The 20,190-nt window shown below is 67.2% G+C and overlaps 2 protein-coding genes across 3 annotated transcripts; one reads left to right on the plus strand and one right to left on the minus strand.

Annotated features, from left to right (window-relative positions):
* Positions 1 to 855: 855 nt before the first annotated feature.
* Positions 856 to 15,883, plus strand: TRPM5 (transient receptor potential cation channel subfamily M member 5). Its single transcript, XM_032641234.1, is given in 30 exon segments — positions 856 to 972; positions 1,133 to 1,272; positions 1,316 to 1,446; positions 2,029 to 2,169; positions 2,172 to 2,194; positions 2,965 to 3,022; positions 3,025 to 3,153; positions 4,350 to 4,425; positions 4,507 to 4,727; positions 4,952 to 4,996; positions 6,146 to 6,264; positions 6,528 to 6,621; positions 6,624 to 6,838; positions 6,912 to 7,076; positions 7,129 to 7,246; positions 7,594 to 7,617; positions 7,620 to 7,669; positions 7,672 to 7,719; positions 8,120 to 8,232; positions 8,468 to 8,556; positions 8,655 to 8,917; positions 9,064 to 9,219; positions 9,391 to 9,501; positions 9,563 to 9,737; positions 12,803 to 12,941; positions 13,380 to 13,561; positions 13,738 to 13,870; positions 14,602 to 14,674; positions 15,017 to 15,089; positions 15,421 to 15,883. Coding segments are annotated over 30 exon segments (3,882 nt in total). The 3' UTR covers positions 15,882 to 15,883.
* Positions 15,884 to 16,821: 938 nt separating this feature from the next.
* On the minus strand, positions 16,822 to 19,949 carry TSSC4 (tumor suppressing subtransferable candidate 4). Of its 2 annotated transcripts, XM_032641024.1 has the most exons (4): positions 19,767 to 19,949; positions 19,048 to 19,209; positions 18,224 to 18,334; positions 16,822 to 18,067 (listed from the first exon to the last, which is right to left on the minus strand). In XM_032641024.1, the coding sequence occupies exon 4, from the start codon at positions 18,043 to 18,045 to the stop codon at positions 17,071 to 17,073; it is 975 nt and encodes a 324-aa protein (XP_032496915.1). In that variant the 5' UTR covers positions 18,046 to 18,067; positions 18,224 to 18,334; positions 19,048 to 19,209; positions 19,767 to 19,949; the 3' UTR covers positions 16,822 to 17,070. The 2 variants fall into 2 exon arrangements, with proteins under 2 accessions (XP_032496915.1, XP_032496916.1); XM_032641025.1 differs by lacking the exon at positions 19,048 to 19,209.
* Between the last annotated feature and the right edge of the window lie 241 nt (positions 19,950 to 20,190).

The following is a 20,190-nucleotide window of genomic DNA, read 5'->3' on the forward strand; positions in this document are numbered from 1 at the left end:
AGGAGCCACTGGAGACAGGCAGTGGGGGCCATGCGGAGCCGTGGGCAGGTGGTGGGGGGCCGGGCTGGGCCCTGGCTGGCAGCCGTCGGCAGTGGGTCCGGGAGGCGCTGGGGGTGCTTGCTGTCAGGCAGGTTGATGGGACCCAGGTCCTTGTCACTCGGGCCTCTCCTGGGACCCTGGCATGGCTCCCGAGTTTCTGCTAATGTGCCAACCCCGCCAGGCACGTGGGCAGCGCTGGGCCAGGGGTGAGGGCTTGGTGGGAAGGTCCCTGGGTGGTGGGAGGGGCGAGGGACGGCTACAGCCTTCCCTCCCTGGGCCTCCTGGGCCCACCTGGTTCCCGCCCAGCCCCCCAGGTCCCCCTGCACCTGAGCTGTGTACACAGGCCTCACCTGCTTGCCTTCCACCTGCTTTCTGCCTGGGCACCAGGCACACCCAGAGTCCCATCCGTGTCCCGGGCTGACAGGGGTGTGGGGCGGGTGGGCTGCAAGACTTCCACTGAGCCTTTTGGGGTTTCCAGGCACCCCCTGCCAAAGCCTCTGCAGAAGTGGCGAGGGGCGTGGCCGGCCGGCTACTCCCATGGAGGGGCAAGTGGGAGCATACTGCGGGGTGGGCGTTGGGCCAGGAGGCGGGGCTGGGGAAGGGGGAGATGGAGCCCACATGGTGGGGCTTCAGGAGGGCCGGCCGGTGGGAAGGGCACCAGGGCAGACACCCTCTTGGTGGCCCCCCATTTCCACCAGAGCGGCGTCTGGGGAGAGGGGCTCCCCTGGCAAAGGCGGCCCCGGCCTCTGGCAGAAAGGGGGAAGCGCTTGCCTCTCACGCCCTCAGGAGTGGGCTCTGTCCCTGCAGACAGGGCCCATGCAGGGTGCCGGGGGCTCCCGTCCTGGCAGCCACGGGGGTGCTGGCGACCAACAGGGGCCGGGCCTGTGCCAGGGTGAGATCGAATTTGGAGGGTCTGGGAAGAAGCGAGGCCAGGTGAGAGGCTGCCCGCACCCCACGTCCTCCCCGCAACACTGAGCCCTGGCGCCCGCTCTCCTACAGTGGGGGTGGCGGGTGCCCGGGGGCTGTTCAGAGCCCCAGGCGGAGACAGCTGTGGAGCTGGCAGCGCCCTCTGGCTCCTGCCTCCTATCCCCAGGCACAGCGTGTCCAGAACCCTCCTATCTCCGGCCTCAGCCTCTCCCGAGGGGATGGGGACGCCCAGGTCACACAGCAGGTCAAGACGGGGCCTGCGGGAGCCCCCTGGCCTCTGGCTGTGACCCTGCCGCCCCCCAATCCGTGGAGCCCAGCCCTCCCCTGTGCCCGGGGCCCCCTTACCCAGCAGCCCCATACTCAGTACCCCCGTGCCCAACACACTCATGTCGCTGGTGGGCGAGGAGCGGCCCTTTGCCCTGAAGCCGTGGCTGAGGGACGTCCTGTGAAAGGGGCTGGTGAAGGCGGCTCAGAGCACACGTGAGGCCCCGGGCCAGGGCTTCGGCCCCGCAGCCCGCTAACCCCACGGCCACCCTTCCCCGACAGTGCCACGGTGGCAGTGGGAGCAGCCCCGGGGACGCAGCAGAGGGGCCTCTTCCCCAGGAGGGTCCAGCCACCCCGTGGGGCCCACAGGCCTCAGCGAGACGCCCGGGGGCAGCGCCAGCTTCCACAGCCCGCTGCCCGTGGGCAGGCCCCCTTCGCCCCCTCTGCTTCCCTCGGGGGAGGAATCTGGCCAGTCGGGTCAGAATCAAACTTCTGGGCTTTATTTTCAGGCCGGCTGGGCCTTCAGAAAACCCAGTCAAGGACGTGGTGTCTCTGGTCTCCTTCACCCCGGAAATGATTGATTGTAGAAAAGACAAAAAGCCCGGTCTGTGCACCCACTGGGCTGAGGGCTTTGTAATCTGGAAAGACCTTCCTGGGTTCTGGCCCAGCACAGGCCACGGGACAGAGTCGTGGCCTGTTCTGTCCAGATGGCGTCTGGGGGGGCCAGCTCCCAGCAGATGCCCCAAAGGCAGGAGGGAGCCCTGGGGCCGCTGGGCGCAGTGACTCCCGGGTCTGCAGGTGCCTGGATCCTGACCAGTGCACTCCGTGTGGGCCTTGCCCGGTACGTCAGACAGGCTGTGTGTGACCACTCACTGGCCAGCACGTCCACCAAGGCCCACGTGGTGGCCATCAGCATTGCCTCACTGGGCCGCGTACTGCACTGTCACTTCTGGACGACGCCCAGGTGAGTGTCGGGCTCGGGCCACTGTGGCCTTGGGACACGGTGGGCCTGGGAGGCCCCCGAATATCGGCCACCCCCCAGGGCAGGAGGGCATGCCTTATGGAGGCCACCAAGGCAGCCTCGCAGCTGACCACAGCCCTCCACCTGTGACTGAGTCTCCCCACAGTGGACAGGCCAGCAGTGGACAGACCAGCCCCTGACCTCGGGGGCTCACGGGCCTGGGCGTGGTGGGGGGAGCGAGGCTGCTCTGAACGACTGAGGCGGTGAAGCGACTCAGAGCCAGGGGAGGGGGAGGGCAGAAGGGGGGAAGGCAGGAAGCGGGAGGGGGGTGAAGGGGAGGGGCCAGAGGGGGAGCTGGGAGCCGCGTGCCCAGCATGTGGCCAGCAGGTGGCAGCATCGCCCAGGGAACGGCATGGGGAGGGGCTGCCAGACTCCCGGCCCATACAAACCTGGCATGGGGACCTGGGCTCCAAGGATCCCACCCAAATCGGTGCCCAAATGCCTGGCTTGGCCACCGCCCCGCAAGTTTGGGTGACACTGGGCAAGTGGCCTCTGCTCCCACCCTGGGGGAGGGGTCTGAGGCAGGTCCAAAGGAGGCCCAGGCAGCCCTGTGAGAGAAGCTCCCCACAGCGCTGGGCTCTGTCTACAGGGTCCCCTCCCTGTGCCTGCTTCTGGGCCCCCCGAAACAGCAGCCAGCCCTCCCTCCATCTGGAGGGCGGGGGCCCTGGACAGAAGCCTTGCCCTGGCCTCATTGATGTGCATGGGGGACCCAGGAGGACAGCCCTGTCCACTACCCCATGGACGATGGTGGCAACCAGGGCCCCCTCTGCCCCCGGAAAACAACCACTCCCACTTCATCCTGGTGGACCCGGGCACCCCTGGGAAGGTCAGCGAGCCCGCAGAGCTGCGGCTGAGGCTGGAGAAGCACATCTCGGAGCAAAGGACCGGCGACGGGGGTGAGGCCTGTCTGGGTGCCCAGGGAGGCTGCCAGGGAACACGGGATGGGGGTGGTCACAGCGTGTGGACGGGGCTGGAAGGACCACCAGGACGGGCAGGGAAGGGCATTCCCGGCTGAAGGCACAAAGCATGCCAGAGTGGTGAGACTCAGGCCACTGGGAAGACCTGGGTGGGGGGGGCTGCCAGCCACGGCGGCAGGGGACACAGCTGTGGGGAGTGGCTGTAGGTCGATTTCCAGTGGGGGTCCCCTGGCTAGAGGCTCTGGTCGTGGGTGGGCTCCGAGCTTTGGAAAGAAAAAGAGATTTCCAAGTTTCAAGAAGCCCATTTCCCGCCACTGGCCCGACGTCAGGTGCCACCAGGGGGCAGTGTTGTCCGAGGCCTGGGCACCGCTGCGGCCAGTGGCGGGTTCGAAAGCTGGATTTGCTGACGCTAGTGCATGACTAACATTTATAAACAAGATATGTATAATTGCCTACAATACATGTAAGCAACGTGAAGCGTCTGCCAACTGAGCACCCTTGAATGAAAACACAACTGAAGCTGTGTTTAAACCATCACCACGTGGGTGCAGCGCTGAGCTCTGTGCTCCTGACGCCTGGCAGCCCACGCAACCCGAGCATCCCCCACATTCATTCAGGGGGCGCCTTAGGAGTTAGAGGGGCCCCTGCTGGGGGTGGGGTGGGGGGGACGATCCCGCCTGCCTGGAGTCCTCCCAGCAGTTTGCCGGGCTCCTCCCACACAGCCTACCCAGCAGGTCCAGGCTTCTCTGAGGTTTCACCTTCAGAAGTCTCATTTCTGGTTTGTTTGGGGAAAAATCTGACCAGCGCCCCTCCTTTACCTCTTCGACGTGCTCCGCGGGCCTCGGATGACCTGGTGGTCGATAGAGCTTTCTGCCCTGATGCAGGGAGATGCCAGGCCCTCGGAACGTGGCTGGTGCAGCCAGGGACTGAATATTCAACTTGAGGTTTAAATAGCCACGAAGCGGCCACATCGCATAGTGAGGTGCGGAGCTGGCATCCTTTCCCCGGGTGACGGGGCAGCCTGGAGCCCGCACTTCTCTAGAAAAAGCCTCTTGGCTGGAGCTTGCCCAGAAAATGTGGCAAGTTGATGGTCTGAGGCCGTGGTGGTCACCCCATGGGGAGGGTCCCAGGCCCTCTGCTCGCCCGGGCACCTGGGTGGCCCTCGTGCTGCGCCTGCTCCAGCAGCATCGAGATCCCCGTCCTCTGTCTGCTGGTCAACAGTGACCCCAGCACCCTGGAGGTAGGCAGGGGCGGCAGGTGGGGGCCGGGGCCCCCCGCCAGGGCAGGGATGGACCTGGAGTTGACTCGGCCTGCTGGCCCTCCCTGCCCGCCTCACAGGATTTCCAGGGCCGTGGAGCACGCCGGCCCGTGGCTGATCCTGGCGGGCTCGGGGGGCATCGCCGACATGCTTGCTGCCCTGATGAACCAGCCCCACCTCCTGGTGCCCCAGGTGGCCGAGAAGCAGTTTAGAGAGAAGTTTCCCAGTGAGAACTTCTCCTGGGAGGACATCGTGCACTGGACAGAACTGGTATGCACCGGCCAAGACCGCAGTCAGGAGGGCCAAGCGCTGGTCCCTGCCCCGGACCCCGCCCCCTGCAGTGCCCATGCCCGGCCCCTCTGGCTGCAAAGCTACCCCACCTTCCCGAGCTCACCCCTGCTTCAGGCCCTCACGCCTGGGGGCGGAGCCTCAGTCTGTGGGTGTGGCTGCCCTGGGCCCAGCGGGCAGAGGGCTGGCATTCTCACGGGGGGGATGTGGGGTCGTATACCACGTGCCCGGCCCGAGGCGCCAGCTCGGGGCCTTTGTCCATCCTCAAGGCGCTGGTGAAAGGTGAGGCCTGGCCGCGCCCGCTGGGAGGCCTGCGGAGGGCACCGGGCAGAGGCAGATGGCTGGCCAGCCTGGTAAGGGGCGGCTCCCGGCCCTGCCCCGTCCTGGGTCTCGGCCTCCAGGGGCAAGGCCGCTGCCTGGGGGCTGTCAGTGGCCGGGAGGGACCCCTGGCACGGCTGCACTCTGCTGTGTGTGTGGGCGTGTGGGCGTGTGGGCGTGTGAGCGAGCGTGCTAGCGTGTGGGCGTGTGCACCGGTCACTGCTCGCTTCGGCGGGGGCAGCGCGTGTAACAAAACTGGAGGAATACAGAGCCTACCAAGGCCTCCGTGCAAGGCCTCCGTGCAAGGCCTCCGTGCAAATCCGTAGAAAGTCCTGCCTTTGGCAAGTTTTATGTTACTATATTTTATCACAATTTAAAAAACTAAAGTGTTCAATTAATTCAGGGAGCCGTAGCGTCTTCATAAGGCTGTGCACCGTTAGTACTGATTCCAGAACGTTTCCACCACCCAGAAGAGCCCTGCTAGTCACCCCGATTTCCCCCAGCCCCCCGCAAGCCCGAATCTGCCGTGTCTAGGGATTTGCCTACTTGTGGCATTTCCATGGGATCACACACTGTGTGGCCACTGGCGTCTTTCCTTCGCTGAGCACGACGTTTTGGGGGTTGTCCACGTTGTAGCCTGTGTCGGGCTTCACTCCTTTTTCGGGTGGAGTAATATTCCACATTTTGTTTCTCTGTGCCTCTGTTGATGGACACTCGGGTTGTTTCCACTTTCTGGCTGTCACCTGATGTGCTTCTTCTTGGACATAAACACCTGTGGAGGGGCTGACCGCTGGTGGGGGACACAGGCCCAGGCAGGGAGGGGCTGTGCGGGTCAGGGGGCCGGGACACCCTCGAGGGAGGGGAGTCTCCTCCAGACAGGCCGCCGGCTCCCTGCTCTTCCGTTCACCCCTGGGGTCCCCTTGGGGTCCTGGCGCTCCCAGCATTGGCTCCTGGGGGTCTTGGGATGTCTTGTGAATCTAGAGGGTGTGGAGCGAACCAGAGCACCAGTCCCACGGCTGTGCGTCTAGGAGAGTCACCTTGAGGGACCCTGTGCCCAGCGGCTCTGCCGGCGCCTAGGTTCGCCCTCCCCCCCCTCCCCTCCTCCGCGTGCAGCCCACAAGAGCCGCAGCCAGGAGGCGCAGGACTACCCGGATGAGCTGAAGCTGCCCGTGGCCTGGGACCGCGCGGACATCGCCAGGGGCGAGATCTTCAACAGGGACGTGCAGTGGAAGGTGCCGCCAGACTGTGGCCAGATCCGGGCGGGGACGCGTGGAGGGCTGGGGCAGGTGGTGTCCGGGTCCATCCTGGCCCAGCTGTGGCTGCGCGGGCCGGGGGCAACCGGGGCACCTCCCGCTGCTGCCTCACTCGTCTGCCCCCCAAGGCAGGATGGGCTGAACTGCGGCGGGTGTGGGCCACCCGGCGCAGTGGGACAGGCGGGGGCCTTGCCGAGGGTCCCCACGCCCGCCCCACCGGCTCCCTCTCGCTCTCTGCCCAGTCCCACGACCTGGAGGAGGTGATGATGGACGCGCTGGTGAGCAGCAAGCCTGAGTTCGTACGCCTCTTCGTGGACAGTGGCGCTGACGCGGCGGACTTGTGACGTACGGGCGGCTGCAGCAGCTCTACCGCTCGGTGCCCCCCAAGAGCCTGCTCTTCTTCCTGCTGCAGCGCAAGCACGAGGAAGGCCGGCTGACGTGGGCCGGGCTGGGCGCCCAGCAGGCCCGGGAGCCGCCCGCCTTCTCCCTGCACGAGGTGTCGCGGGTGTTCAGGGACTTCCTGCACGACGCCTGCCGTGGGTTCTACCAGGCGGTGAGCTGTGAGCGGGCGGCAGGAGGGGGCGCCGGCGGGGCCGCGGCTGTGGGCTGACACCCCCGTCCTCCAGGAGCAGGGCCCGGTCTGGCAGCCCACGGGCCAGAAGGGGCTGCTGGACCTGAACCAGAGGAGCGAGAACCCCGGGAGAGACCTGTTCCTGTGGGCGGCGCTGCAGAACCGCCACGAGATGGCTACCTACTTCTGGGCCACGGTGAGGACTCCGGGGAGGGGCCGGGTCCCTGGGGAGGGGCGGGGAGGCAGCTGCATCCTCCGACCTGGCCTCCCAGGAGGGCGTGGCAGTCGCTCTGGCCGCCTGCAAGATCCTCAAAGAGGTGTCCCAGCTGGAGACGGGGGCCGAGGTGGGCCGCACCCTGCGTGAGGCCAAGTACGAGCAGCTGGCCCTGGGTGAGCAGCCGAGGCAGTGGGGCTGCAGTGACCCCGTGCTCCTCGGGGCCACTGGGCTCCCCCTAAAATCCTAATGGGGACAGACGGGTACATGGCTGACGAGGACGCAGCTCCAAGGCTCGGGCCAGCTGGGCCTTGCGGCCAGGCAGGCAGAGACACTCGGGGAGAGGGAGGCCCCCACGATCCCGACAGGCAGGCCGGGCCAGGATGGGCAGCCTCCGCGTGGCAGGCCTCTCCTGGGCTTCACCAGCCCCCCGGGAGGCAGGCACAGGGCAGAGGGCCGGCCAAAGGAGGAGGGCAGGCGGGCCGAGCCTGGGCATCGTGGCAGCGGCCGCGCCCTTGGGCAGACCTCTTCTCCGAGTGCTACCGTAACAGCTGGTGCACCGGAGCCGCTCATACAGCAGGGCCATGTGTCTGCACCTGTGGCCACCGAGGCCGACACCGAGGCCTTCTCTGCCCACGACGGGGTGCAGGTGAGCCCCGGGGAGGGCTGTGGGGCGAGGGGCTGGGCAGACAGGAGGTGGCCCAGCCGACCCCCCTCACATGCCTCCCCCAGCCTGTGTCCTGGCCATGGGGGTGGGGGGCTCCCTCAGCTGGCCACTCCCCCCACGTCCAGCCCTTTCTCTACCTCCGGTCTCGGAAGAAACCCCGCTTCCTCAGCTCAGCCCTCCTGGACCCCCGAGCCGGGCCTCCCCCGTCGGAGGGTCTTCCTTCCCCAGCAGGATGGAGGCTCCAGGGAACTCTAGGAGCCAGGGCTGGGAGGGGTGGTGCTCCCGCTGAACCTGGAAGGGCAGGCCTGCTGCGGGCACAGCAGGGCAGAGGTGTGGAGGGGGGGGCGGGTGGGGGGGGGGGGCAACCGTGCCTTTATTTCAGGCCTTCCTGACCGAGATCTGGTGGGGGGACATGGCCTCGGGCACGCCCATCCTGCGGCTGCTGGGTGCCTTCCTCTGCCCGGCCCTCGTGTACACCAACCTCATCACCTTCAGGTCTGTCAGGACAGAGCGGCTGGGGGGCCTTGGGCTTCACTGGGGCTGGTGGCGGCATGTCCCCGGCGCCAGCCCCCGCTGCATCCAGCATCCGTGTGGGCCCCCATAGGCACGCCCCCCACCCATGTCCCTTCGCAGTATGTCCAGCACTTCCTCTGCTGGCTGGGTGCCTGAGACCAAGTGGAGGGCCTGTGGGTGCCCTTCCCACGTCCCTGAGGGCCCCCTGTGCTCCCAGTGAGGAGGCCCCTCTAAGGACGGGCCCAGAGGACCTGCAGGGGCTGGACAGTCTGGACACGGAGAAGAGGCTGCTCTGTGGCCCGGGCAGTCGGTGAGGGCCCTGCGGAGGCTGGGCCCCGGTGGGCGGCGGCCAGCTCGGGGCTCTGGCCACCCATCTCACCACTGGCTGTGGTCTCCTTCGTGGTGCCGGGCGGAGCAGCTGGCCAAGGTGCCAAGAACTCAGAGCGGCCGAGGCCCACGGGCCGCCTCCTTGTTCACGCGCTGGCGGAAGTTCTGGGGGGCGCCCGTGACCGTGGTCCTGGGGAACGTGGTAACGTACTTTGCATTCCTCTTCCTGTTCACCCACGTCCTGCTGGTGGACTCCAGGTCCCCTCCCCAGGGGCTGTCGGGGGCTGAGGTCACCCTCTACTTCTGGGTCTTCACACTGGTGCTGGAGGAGATCTGGCAGGTCAGCGGTGGGCCCAGACCACCGAGCCCCGTCCCAGCTCCAGATGGAGCCCCGATCCCTGACGGTCACAGCCTGGCCATGGCGGGGCTGTCCCCAGCTAGGTGGGGGCCCAGGTAGCCGTCACTGGGCCGTCTGCCCCCTGCCAGGGCTTCTTCACAGATGAGGACACGCACCTGGGGAAGAAGTGCACTCTCTACGTGGAGAACCACTAGAACAAGTGTGCCATGGTGGCCATCTTCCCGTTCGTCGTCGGTGTCACCTGCAGGTCTGTGGGTCCCAGAGGCCTGGCAGGGGCAGCCCTGGTGGGCTGGTGGGCCGGGCTGCTTCAGGATGGGTCTGCTCAGGCTCCAGAAACCCTGTGTTTGTATGTCCCGTGCTGTGTGTCCTGGGGGAAGCCCCTGCCCTCTATGGGCACCAGCAGCCGTCCAGCCTGCCTTGCCCCCGCCCTGCCACGACGCTGCCCTCTGTCTGAGGCCGGCCGCACGATCCTTGCCATCGGCTTCACGGTCTTCATGCTGCGGCTCCTCCACGTCTCTGTCCTCCACGAGCAGCTGGGCCCCAGGATCATCATCGTGGAGCGGACGGTGAGCCCCCGCCCCTGGGAGGACGGATGCTTCTCTCCCCACTCGCCTACCCGCCGTGGAGATGAAGGACGTCTCCTTCCTCCTCTTCCTCCTGAGCACGGGGCTTGTGGCCTACGGCGTGACCAGCCAGGCGCTGCTGCACCCCCACGATGGGCGCCTGGAGTGGATCTTCCGCCGTGTGCTCTACCGGCCGTACCTACAGATCTTCGGGCAGATCCCACTGGATGAGATCGACGGTCAGCACGCAGCCTGGGGGTGGGCGTGGGGGGTCCTCTGTGCCCACTCTACGTGGGACCCCCACCCCAAGGTGCAGCCGAACCGAGTCCAGTTATGAACGTTCCTTTTGTAAGAGCTTGGACACGTGGCCCTTGAGAGGGGTGTTTGAGGGTCACAGGAGACCCCGGCCTGGAGTGGCTGAGAGCGGGGGGTCCCCGAGGCTGGCCCCCCGGGCCCTGTCCACCCACACAGGGCCACGTCCGGCAGGGGACAGCTCCGGGCTGATGTGTGTCAGCTGCGGAGGCCCCAAACTCGGGCCTCGGGCTGGAGGTGGAGACGGGGCTGCAGGGAGAGACAGCAGGCTGGGTGGGGTGGCGGGAGGCTTGCTGGGAGCGGGCATGGGTAGGCACTACAGGTCACCTGGGGTCTGGGCCCTCCAGCTGGCCCGCACCCCCGGCATGTCCCCAGTGGGCATCAGGTCTCCTGTCAGCCCCCATCCACCCGGCCCCGCACCCAGCCCCGGGCCCACCTGCTGGAAAGGCCCTTAGCTAGGAAGCCGCATCTGTGCTTCTGGGGACCCACCCAGCGTGTGTGCCGGATCTCCGGCCGGGTGTGTGTGATCTGTCTGAGGGGTGTCTCCAGGGCGGCCCCTGTACGGGGGGTTGGGGGCACTGGGGCTGGTGGAGGCTCTGAGAACTTCCCACAAGTCAGCACAGCGCGGGGGGGCAGAGTGGCTCAGCCATGGGGGCTCAGGGAGACCTGGGCTGGCGGCGGGGATGCCTGTGCAGGCTCTGGGATGGCTGGGACTCAGTGAGGGGGATGGGGGGGACCAGCCCCTCAAGCAAGGTGGGCCAGCAGTCAGGGCCCAGTGTGAGGGCCCAGGGCACCCGCCCTGCCGGGCACTCCTGGCGCGAGGAGGGGGGCGGAGGGATCATTCGCTCAGGCTGGTGTCAGACTGAGGCCACCTGGGGCCCACCGGGCGATCACGGGCACACTGTCCCTGAGGCCTGACCGCGGCCACTGCAGCTAATGACGCAAGGTCAGCGCTCCACGACCTGGTAAATATTTGTCAATGGGATGAGGACGTGACCGAAGCAAACAGGCCTCCAGGATGGGGCGGCGGTGGGGCTGGGCCGTCATGGGAGTTGCCTCCTAATTAGGGTGTTCTGCAGGCTCATTTCCTCGGCTGTTTTCTTAGTCCCCCAGCCCCCGGCACTGAGTCCGGTGTTTGCTCATCCGTGGGCACCAGTTTCCAGGCCATTAGTTTAACGAGGTCCCGCCCGCCCTCCAGCCCTCCCCGCCCGCACCGCCCACACCATGTGGCTCTGCTGGCAGGTGCTACCATGACCCCCAGCACTGCCCCAGTCCCACGGGGCCCCTCGGAAGGAGGGGAGTGAGGTGGGCGCCCCCAGGGCCAGGCAGGGGTGGGGGGTCACTCCTGCCCCCACAGCCACACACTGGTTCAAGGGAGCTCTGTCGTGGTTCCGGGTCCCTAGGAGCCTGGGGCCACCTGAGCAGGACGGAGGGAGTGTAGACTCCCGGGGGTCCAGCCTGAGGTGCTGCTGTGGCTGCCAGGCCGAGTTCCACAGTGGAAAGTCCGTGACCAGGGCCGGGCCTGGGCCGGCACGGAGGGTCCTGCAGGTCGCTGTCTCCCTCCCTGTCTCTCTTCACCCGCCCCCGCCACCCCCGGCCCCTCCCTGTGAGCCCACGGTGGTGCAGCCAAGAGTAATTCCCTCACTTACGGCCGAGAGGGAAGGCAGCCCGCGGGGCTCCCCGGTGGCCGCCCTGCCCTCCCTGCCCCACATGCGCCCGCGGGAGCTGGGGGCTGAGCGTCCAGGGCAGAGCTCCGTCTCTGGGCTGTAGGAGGTCAGAGACAAGGACAACTCATTTCCCAGCCTAGACTGGTGGCGCCTTTGAGAGTTATGGGGGAGACGCAGGGGTCTCGTGACCACGGAGCCGCTTCCATCAGACAGGTTTACAGCTTCACAGACAGGCTTTCCAGGCCTGGCCCTGGCCCACCTCTCGGGGTGCCGGAGGGAGGGAGGGAGGAGGGTCACCCATTAGCGCCAGGCAGATCTGCGGGTGGGGAGGGAACTCACGCGGGGACGCACCAACCCCCATCACAGTAACTCACTCAGGAGGGACTCGCCCCCGTGAGGGAGACACGCGGACACGGAAACAGGCCCTGCCAGCCTGACACGCAAGCAGGGAGGCGGGGACACAGGCACACACAGAGCCAGAGGCCCCCAGTGCCCCCCAGACTCAGTCACAGCATGAAGACTGGGAGGTGCAGTCACAGAAACACAGGCCTACGTGCAGGCGTGTGTCCGCGTCCACGTACATGCACGCACGCGCACGGCCTGTGGAGGTCACCACCTGGAGCCACAAGCCCTCTTGATGGGCAGGCGCACTCCCCCCCCTTCCTCCGCACCTTCCTCCCATCTCCTGGGATGGGGTGGGGGTCCAGGCTGGCCCTGCAGGGGTAGAGGCAGGCAGGGGAGGGGCTGCCCCACCCAGAGGGCACTTTTCAGGCTGGCTTGTCTCCATGCCCACAGTGATCCGTGTCAAGGGTGTCCTGCCTCCATAGGCTTTGGAAATGGTGCAGACCTGCCCCCCAGCTCAGAGTCCTGTGATAGGCAGTAGAGCCATAAAGGCCCTGAGAAGTCCTGCAGGAAAGACTCCACCTCCCCTTGCCGAGGCCAGCTCTCCCCACACTGGCTCTGAGCAGAGCCTTTGGCGGTGGTGGTGGTGCTTGGGGGTGACCCATGAAGCAACCAGCAGAAACCGGGGTCCTCCACACGGCCTCGGCGCTGCCTCCAAAGCCTGCGGTCTGGCTGTGAGCTCGGTTCAGCAGCAGTGGGGAAGCGGGGCTAGCACCGCTAGGCCAGCCACCCAGGACTGGAGTGTCCCACGACAGGAACTCAGCGCCGAAGCCCAGGTGATCCCCAGGAAACCACAAGAGTTGGCCACCTAACCAGGGCCCTCTGTCCCAGGGTGGCCTCGACTGCGGGACAGAGCTCTCGATACCCAAGGGCATTTGCAGCTCAGCCCCGCACCGGCTGCACTGAGCCCACTCCCCTTTCAGAAGCCTGCGTGAACTGCTCCGTGCACCCCCCGCTGCTGGAGGACTCGCCCTCCTGCCCCAACCTCGACGCCAGCTGGCCGGTCACCTTCCTGCTGGTCACCAACGTGCTGCTAATGAAGTCGCTCATCGCCATGCTCAGGTGCCCGCCCTGCCTCCTTGCTCCGTCCATGTCGAGGGGCCCTTAGTTCCAGCATCTCTGGCCCAGACCTGCCTGGCCCTCCTTACTTCAAGCTGCATTCACCTCTCTGCCCCCGAGAGGGGCCTGGAAATGGGGTGTCACCCAAAACTGTGGCTCCCCTTCGGGTTGGGCTTGGAGGTCAGGGCACCTAGGAGGCGGTGCAGGGCAGGGCAGGTGCGTGCGTGTGGGTGGAGTGGCGATGCTTTCCCAGGCCGCCGCCCCCCAGGGAGTAGGGCCCGGGTCTGCGAAGGCTGCAGCAGACGGGGCAGTGGAAGACCCCAGAGGAGTGGAGAGAAGTCACAGGAGGAGGGGACGGCGAGGCGGGGGGAGCCCTTGGGACTCCGGGAACAGCGCAGGGAGCCGGGCCATGTGCCCACCGCCGCCCACACGCGTCCGCAGCTACACGTTCCAGGTGGTGCAGGGCAACGCAGACATTTTCTGGAAGTTCCAGCGCTACCACCTCATACTGGAGTACCACGAGCGCCCCGCCCTGGACCCGCCCTTCATCCTCCTCAGCCACCTGAACGGGGTGCTCAAGAGCTTCTTCCGGAAGGAGGCCCAGCAGAACGGGGCGCGCCTGGGTGAGGCTTGGGCTGGACTCAGCTGCCCGGACCGAGGGGGGGGCGGGGGGGGGTTCCCTGGGCCTGGGGAGGGGCAGCGCGCTCTGGCCCCGTCTGCAGTGACCCTGCAGGCTGGCGCACCACAGGGAGGGCTCCTCCTGCCTGGCTCTGCCCCTGAGGCTGCCTGGCCTTTCCAGAGAGGGACCTGCCGGAGCCCCTGGACCAGAAGATGGTCACCTGGGAGGCGGTGCAGAAGGAGAACTTCCTGAGCGAGCTGGAGAGGCGGAGGAAGGACAGCGGGGAGGAGCTGCCGCGGAAGACGGCCCACAGGTACGGGACCCGCCCGGCCCGCCCCACCCACCTGGGTGGGCGTGGCAGGCGGCCTGGGGTGCTGAGCCCACAGGGCGGCTTACAGGGGCAAGGGCCCAGCCTGGAGCGCTGGCCGCCTCCCCTGCAGGGTGCTGGTAAGTAGAGGCGCCGGCGGAGCTAGCCAGGGGCCGGATCTCACGCCATGGGACTGGGGGCTGTGAGGTCTTTACCAGGATCACTGTTGGGCGTCAGGCTGCCTTACAGCTGGCGTGGGCTCTCACGTCACAGGGTCTGAGCTGGGGAAACAGGCTGAGAGGGGCAGGGATGTGGCCCGGTCCAGCACACGGCCTCCCTCCCGACCCTGGACAGAGCTCTGCTGGTGCCTTGCCTGCCCTGCATTTGGGGGATGGGGCCAATACTCATGGTGTTCTCTGCTCTGGGGTCCCCAGCCCTCCCTCAGACCCAAGTGCCTGGTCCTGCCTGCGGGTGGGGGGTGGGGACAGCCCCGCCCACCACTGCTGGACAGAACCCCGCCCCAGCCCTGTGCCTGCAGGGAGGGTGCAGCAGAGGTCTGCACCCAGGCCCGAAGGGCCAGAGCACCCTGAACTCAGGCGCCCACAGAGGCTCAGTGACCCCCAAACCCACCCAAAGGGCCTGGGCCACAGGATGGGGGAGGATGGGAAGGTTTCCCAATCTGGGAGCCCGCCCCGCCCCGCGCTCAGCGGCCTGCGGCCTGCCTGCTCCTATCCCAGGGTGGACTTCGTAGCCAAGTACCTCGGGGGCCTGAGAGAGCAGGAGAAGCGGGTCGAGCGTCTGGAGTCTCAGGTAGGCAGGCACACCAGGGCGCCCTTCTCTCCCGGGGCAGGGGCCTGGCCGCGGGGCTCAGCAGTCAGGGCAGGGGCAGGGCAGGGAGGGCCTGGGGCTTCGTACTTGTACCCACCCTTCCCTGAGGGGGAGACCCTGCAACTCTCCCCAGGGGGGTCCTGCATTTAAGACCCCTCACTGTCTACTCGCCACATCACGGTGCCGGAGGGCCTGCTCCCCCACCCCCCGCCTCCTCCGAGAGGCAGCCACCAGAGGAGGGTCACAGAGCAGTGCGGGCGCCGGTGGGCAGGGGAGGCGGGCACGGCGTGGCCCGGGAGCTCCCAGCATGCCTCCCTTCTGCAGGTCGACTACTGCTTGGCACTCCTCTCCTCCATGGCCGACATGCTGGCCCGCAGGAACAGCTACTGGAGTAGGTGTGGCTGTCCCCACACGTCCTGGGTGGGCGGGAGCAACCCACCGCCAGCCCGCTGACCTGGGCCTCCGCTTCCCACCTGTCCTGGGAGGGGCCCGGCCTACGTCTCTGATGGCCTTTGGCTGACCACAGTCTTCAGGGTGGGTAGGGGCCCTCTGATGAAGCCCACCGACCCAGCCAGGGTGTGAGGGCATGGCCACCCAGACTTCCGAGCCTCTGCCTGGCCCCACTGGGCTGCTGCCCACACCCCCCGCCGGCCAGGGCCACCTCTCCCTCCCCAGGCTGCCCCACTGGGCGCCCAGCAGCTGAGGAGGGGCCTCCCTTCCCCCACCAGACTCCCGAACTTCAGTGGTGGGAACCCACAGGCCTCTGCTGACCACGGAGGGGGCCTGGGCAGCAGGGAACACCCAGAGGCCGGCCGGCTGCCCTCGAACACCTGAGCCACTTGGACCATCTGCATGCAGGGCCCACCTCTCCCAGAGCCCCAGGCCCCATGGGTGCGCCGGCCTGCCCCCACCTCCAGTGGAGCCCGCCAGCAGGATGTGGCGCAGGGCTTTGCCAAAAGGAACGACTCGCTGCCCTGCCCGGCACCTCCCCTGGATGTCCTGGGCCTGGGGTGCAGCAGTGTGTCGTGGGCACCCTGACAGGCAGAGCCCTCAGGACCCCGACCAGAACCAACCAGCCAGACACTTGTTGAGCGCCCTGTGCGGGGCACCTCCCGTTAGGTGGGCAGCTAGCTGCCTTGGAGTCCGTGCCCAACCTGTGTCACCCACCAAGAGACTGGTCTTTTTCTGAAACGCTTGCACTTGGAATTTCTGTCCTTTAAGACCCAAGACTGTGTCTGTGGGCGGCCACCGCACATCCCCGACAGCTCGCACAGTGAGTGCCGGGCTGTCCAGCCTGGGCAGTGGCTGCGGGTCACCTCCCCAAGAGGACCCGCCCCCAAAGCTGCTTTATCTTAAATGGAGCCTGGAAAGTACACCCACACCTTGGGCTGCAGCCCCACATGAGAGTGGACCCTGGGGGGTGTCTGGGAGGTGTCAGGCGGTCAGTAAAGCACTGCGGGGGGAGAGGGACTTCCTGCCCTGCAGGGATGGGGTCTGGGCCCCTGAGCTTGCCCCAGCTGCGTGGCCAGCCAGGCCAGTCTCTCCTTCCCTTAGGGACCTGGAGCCCTGGGGTAGGGGCAGCAGGGGCAGGGCCAGGCCCGGGGCTCAGCAACACGATGGGCTGGCCAACCCCAAGAGCGGTCACAGGAAAGCCACGCCCACTCCCGGCTACCTCCCCAGCACCCTCTGGGGACCCTCCTCATCGCCCTGCACAGCAGCTCAGCAGTCCTGGCGACACCGTCCCGGGCACCGGTCGTCGTCACACAGCCTGAGTAGGACAGAGTCAAGGGTGAGCTTGGCCAGGGCTGGAGACGGCGCCCGCTCAGCTGGTCGCTTCCTGGGGTCTACAGGCACATGCTGGAAGCAGGGGCTGCACACCAACGGCTGTGAGCCCGCCTCCGGACGGGTCTGGGGTCTCCACCTCTTGCTCTGGACTGAGGAGGGGGTCACCTCAGCTAGGCTGGGAAGACGTGCCACTGAGGAACACAGGCTTGATGTAGAAACCTTCAGAGCCGCTGACGCCAAGCTGGGAGGCTCCCATGTGGGGACGGCGATGGGGTGTCTGGAGAGAAGAGAGGGCCCTGGCCACAGTCCCGGGCGGAGGGGGGCTGACAGAGAGACACGGAGACTCAGGAACACCCAGAGCCTTTACTGTCCCCCGGGGCACGGGGTGAGTCAGGGTTTCCGCCAACCCCTGGCCCACACCCTCAGCAAGGTCTCTGCCCTGGCCGCTGGTGCCACCGACAGGCAGCCCGCTGGCTCCCTTCCCTGGGGTTGGGCCCCGGGCCTGCTCCGCCCCTGAAGCCACCCCGGGAGGACAGTGGTGGCCGTCCCTCCAGCTCAGCCAGGGCAGGCAGGCGGCCAGGCGGTCTCCCCGCTCAGACCTCCGCGCCTGGGGCCTCGGGGCTGCCCTTGCTCCGGAAGTGGTCCCTGCTCCGCTTCCTGCTGCTGTGGAAGCCCACCGTCTCCCCTGGCAGGGCGCTGGCCCCAGACCCCGCGAGGGCCTCCCCCTCAGGTGCACCCACCTCCTGCAGGTGCCCCCGGGGTCTGCTCCACTCCTCGGCCTCCGGGCTCCCGGGCCTGGCCAGGTGGGCCAGCTCCACGGGGCCCTCGCCCCCCGCCGCCCCCGGGATCCCGCGGGGGCTCCCACCTGGCTCCCCTGCCTTCCTCGGGACCCTCCTCTTCTCAAGCCGGGCCTCGCCGGTTCGGACCGGTTTGGAGAAGATGAGCCGGCCCTCCCCACAGCTAGAGGGGTCCTGGTTGAAGGAGGGCACGTAGCCACTGGGGGCGGCCAGGCTCTGGGGGCCCAGGAAGGCCAGGGCGGCGGCCCGGTTGCTTTGTTTGCTGGCCTCAGGCACACCCTCCAGGCTGTACTTGGTCCAGCGCTCGGGGTGGGCCATGTAGTCAGGAACGGGGGGCACCCTCAGGGGAGCGGGATTCTGAGTGGCCCTGCTCGGGACCCTGGCTGGAGGCTGGCTGAAGAGTGGCAGCGGCTGCCGGAAGCCCCCACTGTCGCCAGGGCTGGCTGGGGCCGCAGAGGGCGGAGCCCGCCTGGCTGCCCGCTCCAGGCCGCCGAAGATGTCGTGGCTGCGCTGGGAGAAGGTGGGGCTCGTGCCTCTCAGGTGGAAGGGCTGCACCGCCGCTGTGGCGAAGCTCCTTGGGGGCGAGGGGGGCTCATCGGGGCCCGAATCCCCTGGGGCCTCCCCGGGCAGCCCCCCTGGAGACAGAGCTTCCACTTCAGCATCATCGAGCAGGCTGAGGTCGGAGTCCGAGTCGCTGAGGCAGACGGGGTCGGGAGACAGAGCGGCACCCCCGGAGCCAACGGAGTGCTGGCCGTCCCCTGCCTCAGCCATGCGTCCCCCAGCCACGCCACACCTGCACCAAAGCAACCCAGGGAGTCGGTCACTGGAGACAACACAAGCTCAGAACAAGTCCCTCCTGCAGACCCACCACCCCGGGGAAGGGTCAGCAGCAAGAGCTGTGTCCAAGGAGGAACGGCCAGGTCCCCCGCCCCGAAAGCCCTCCTCTTACCTCCCTGGCTGCTGGGCGCCTGTGCTGGACGGCTGGTGGGCCGAGCGCTGAAGGTTCTTGGTTGCAACGGCCCCCGCCAGGCACGGCTCTGCTCAGTGGCTCAGTGGCTGGCTGAGAGCAGGAAGGGAGAGGCAGCCCTCAGACCAGACGGCAGACGTGCTGGAGTGGAGCCACCACCCCGGGAGTGGGCCTGGGTTTACAAGAGCCCCTGACACAGCCAAGCCCAGGAGCTGGTCCTTCTGACGTGTCACCTCATTCAATCCTTTCCAGCCAGTCTGACTAAAGCCACTAGGAGGTCTGCTGCAGGGGGGGCGGGGGCGGGGGTTCTGGTAGTAAGCAGCCAGCCAGGGCTTGAACCCAGGGCCGAGAGCGACCTCTGCTCTGCACTCCCTCTCTCAGCCAAGCTCGCTGCGCGGCAGGCGGCGGGGACTCCACAAAGGCCGGGGCGCCTGCCTCCTCCGTGGGGAGGACGTGTGCTCCTGACCGCTGTGAGACGCCCTGAGCTCCAGAGGAGTCTGCAGACACGTGCTTGGCATCTGCGGGTCAAGCGCTCAGGAAGCCGGAGCGGCCTTGCTCCACAGAGGCCAGCCCCACAGCTCCTGGGGCATTTGTCCTATGCTCCTCCGCACATCCCTCACTTTCCCAGCTGAGCAGAGAAGTGCTGCCAACACCTGGTTAGTGTTCCACTGTCACCGGGCACCCTGAAGCTTGTTTCCAGGCTCAGAGGGCAGCCCAGTCTCACGCTCCGCACAGCCATCGTCCACCAACTCCCTCTTCCCACCAAGCCTCCCTGGCCCAGGGTGACCCCTTGCTCGTGCACCCACCGAGGACCAAGCCAGGCAGACCAGGAGTGTCTCCGAGTGCCCGGCACCAGGTCAGACACAGGCAAGATCTCCATTCCTCTGGGCCTCGCGTGACTCCCAAAATGAAGGCACAACTCCAGGAAAGGGGACACGAAGTAAACGCCAATGGTGTCTGTTTCAGAGCTGGCAGGACCGGAGCGGGGAAAGATTTGCCCGTCATACAGTACGTTGCAGGCAAAGCTGGAGTTCAAACCGGACTCCGGCTTCCTAAATTTGCAACCCCGTCCCCTGGAATCGCGGGAACGCCCGTGGTGAGTGGGACACGCCGTGGGGAGACGGGGATCGCGCCCCAAGACAGGGAATGCGAGGTCTGCATCTCTGAGTTCTCTGAGAACTTCCCGAGCTCAGCGCAGGGCAGAAATGAGTACAGGCAGAGGGCCTGGGGGGCTCGGAAGCGGGGTTTTCTCAGGGCCGGAATCCGGGCAGGCCAGGTCCCAGAGAACACTGGCTTCTTTGCTGGTTGTCTCGCTCCCCTGTTTCTCCACTCCACGCGCCCAGGGCCTCGGCCCGTGCCCAACAGGTTCTCCGTGTCGGGAGCATAAGTTCTGGGGCCAACTCGGGTGGATGGGCCAAGGGTCCGGGCCTCACGAGGGCCTCCCTGCTCGGCGCAGCAGACTGCGGACAGCAGCCTCCCGAAGCCCGACCGCCCAGCAGCGCCGTCCTCCCCACCACAAACCTACCGGCTCACCGCGGCCTGGCTGCCTCCATCTTGCGCCGCGCTCGGCCCTCTGGGAAACTGAGTCCTCTGCCGGCTGAGGGCCGCGGCTTCCGCGCCTGAAGAACTACATTTCCCATAAGTCACTGGGCCGCTACTCCCGAGGCCTGTCGGGAGTGTGGTCTCTCCGCATTCGCTGTCTTCCCTCCCGGAAACGGCGCTGTCTCGCGAAGAGACCGGAAATTGACTAAGGCCAGGAGGGAGGCTGGGAGGCCGAACTACGACTCCCAGAATGCTCGAGGGCTAACGGCCAGCGCCGCGTTCCCGGGGCCGCAGCGCCGCTTGCCGGAAGCCGCGAGGACCGGAAGTGCATCGACGCGTGCGGCGCTGTTCCCGGGCACTTCCGGTCCTGGGCTAGAGCGGCCGGCCACGCCCTCGTGGGTCCCGGG

The sequence above is a fragment of the Phocoena sinus genome, chromosome 8 (genome assembly GCF_008692025.1).
Source record: "Phocoena sinus isolate mPhoSin1 chromosome 8, mPhoSin1.pri, whole genome shotgun sequence".
Taxonomy (NCBI): domain Eukaryota; kingdom Metazoa; phylum Chordata; class Mammalia; order Artiodactyla; family Phocoenidae; genus Phocoena; species Phocoena sinus.

What these genes read in the sequence shown, in the direction of transcription:
- TSSC4 (XM_032641025.1), bottom strand. Translation starts at nt 18,045, where the DNA reads ATGGCTGAGGCAGGGGACGGCCAGCACTCCGTTGGCTCCGGGGGTGCC.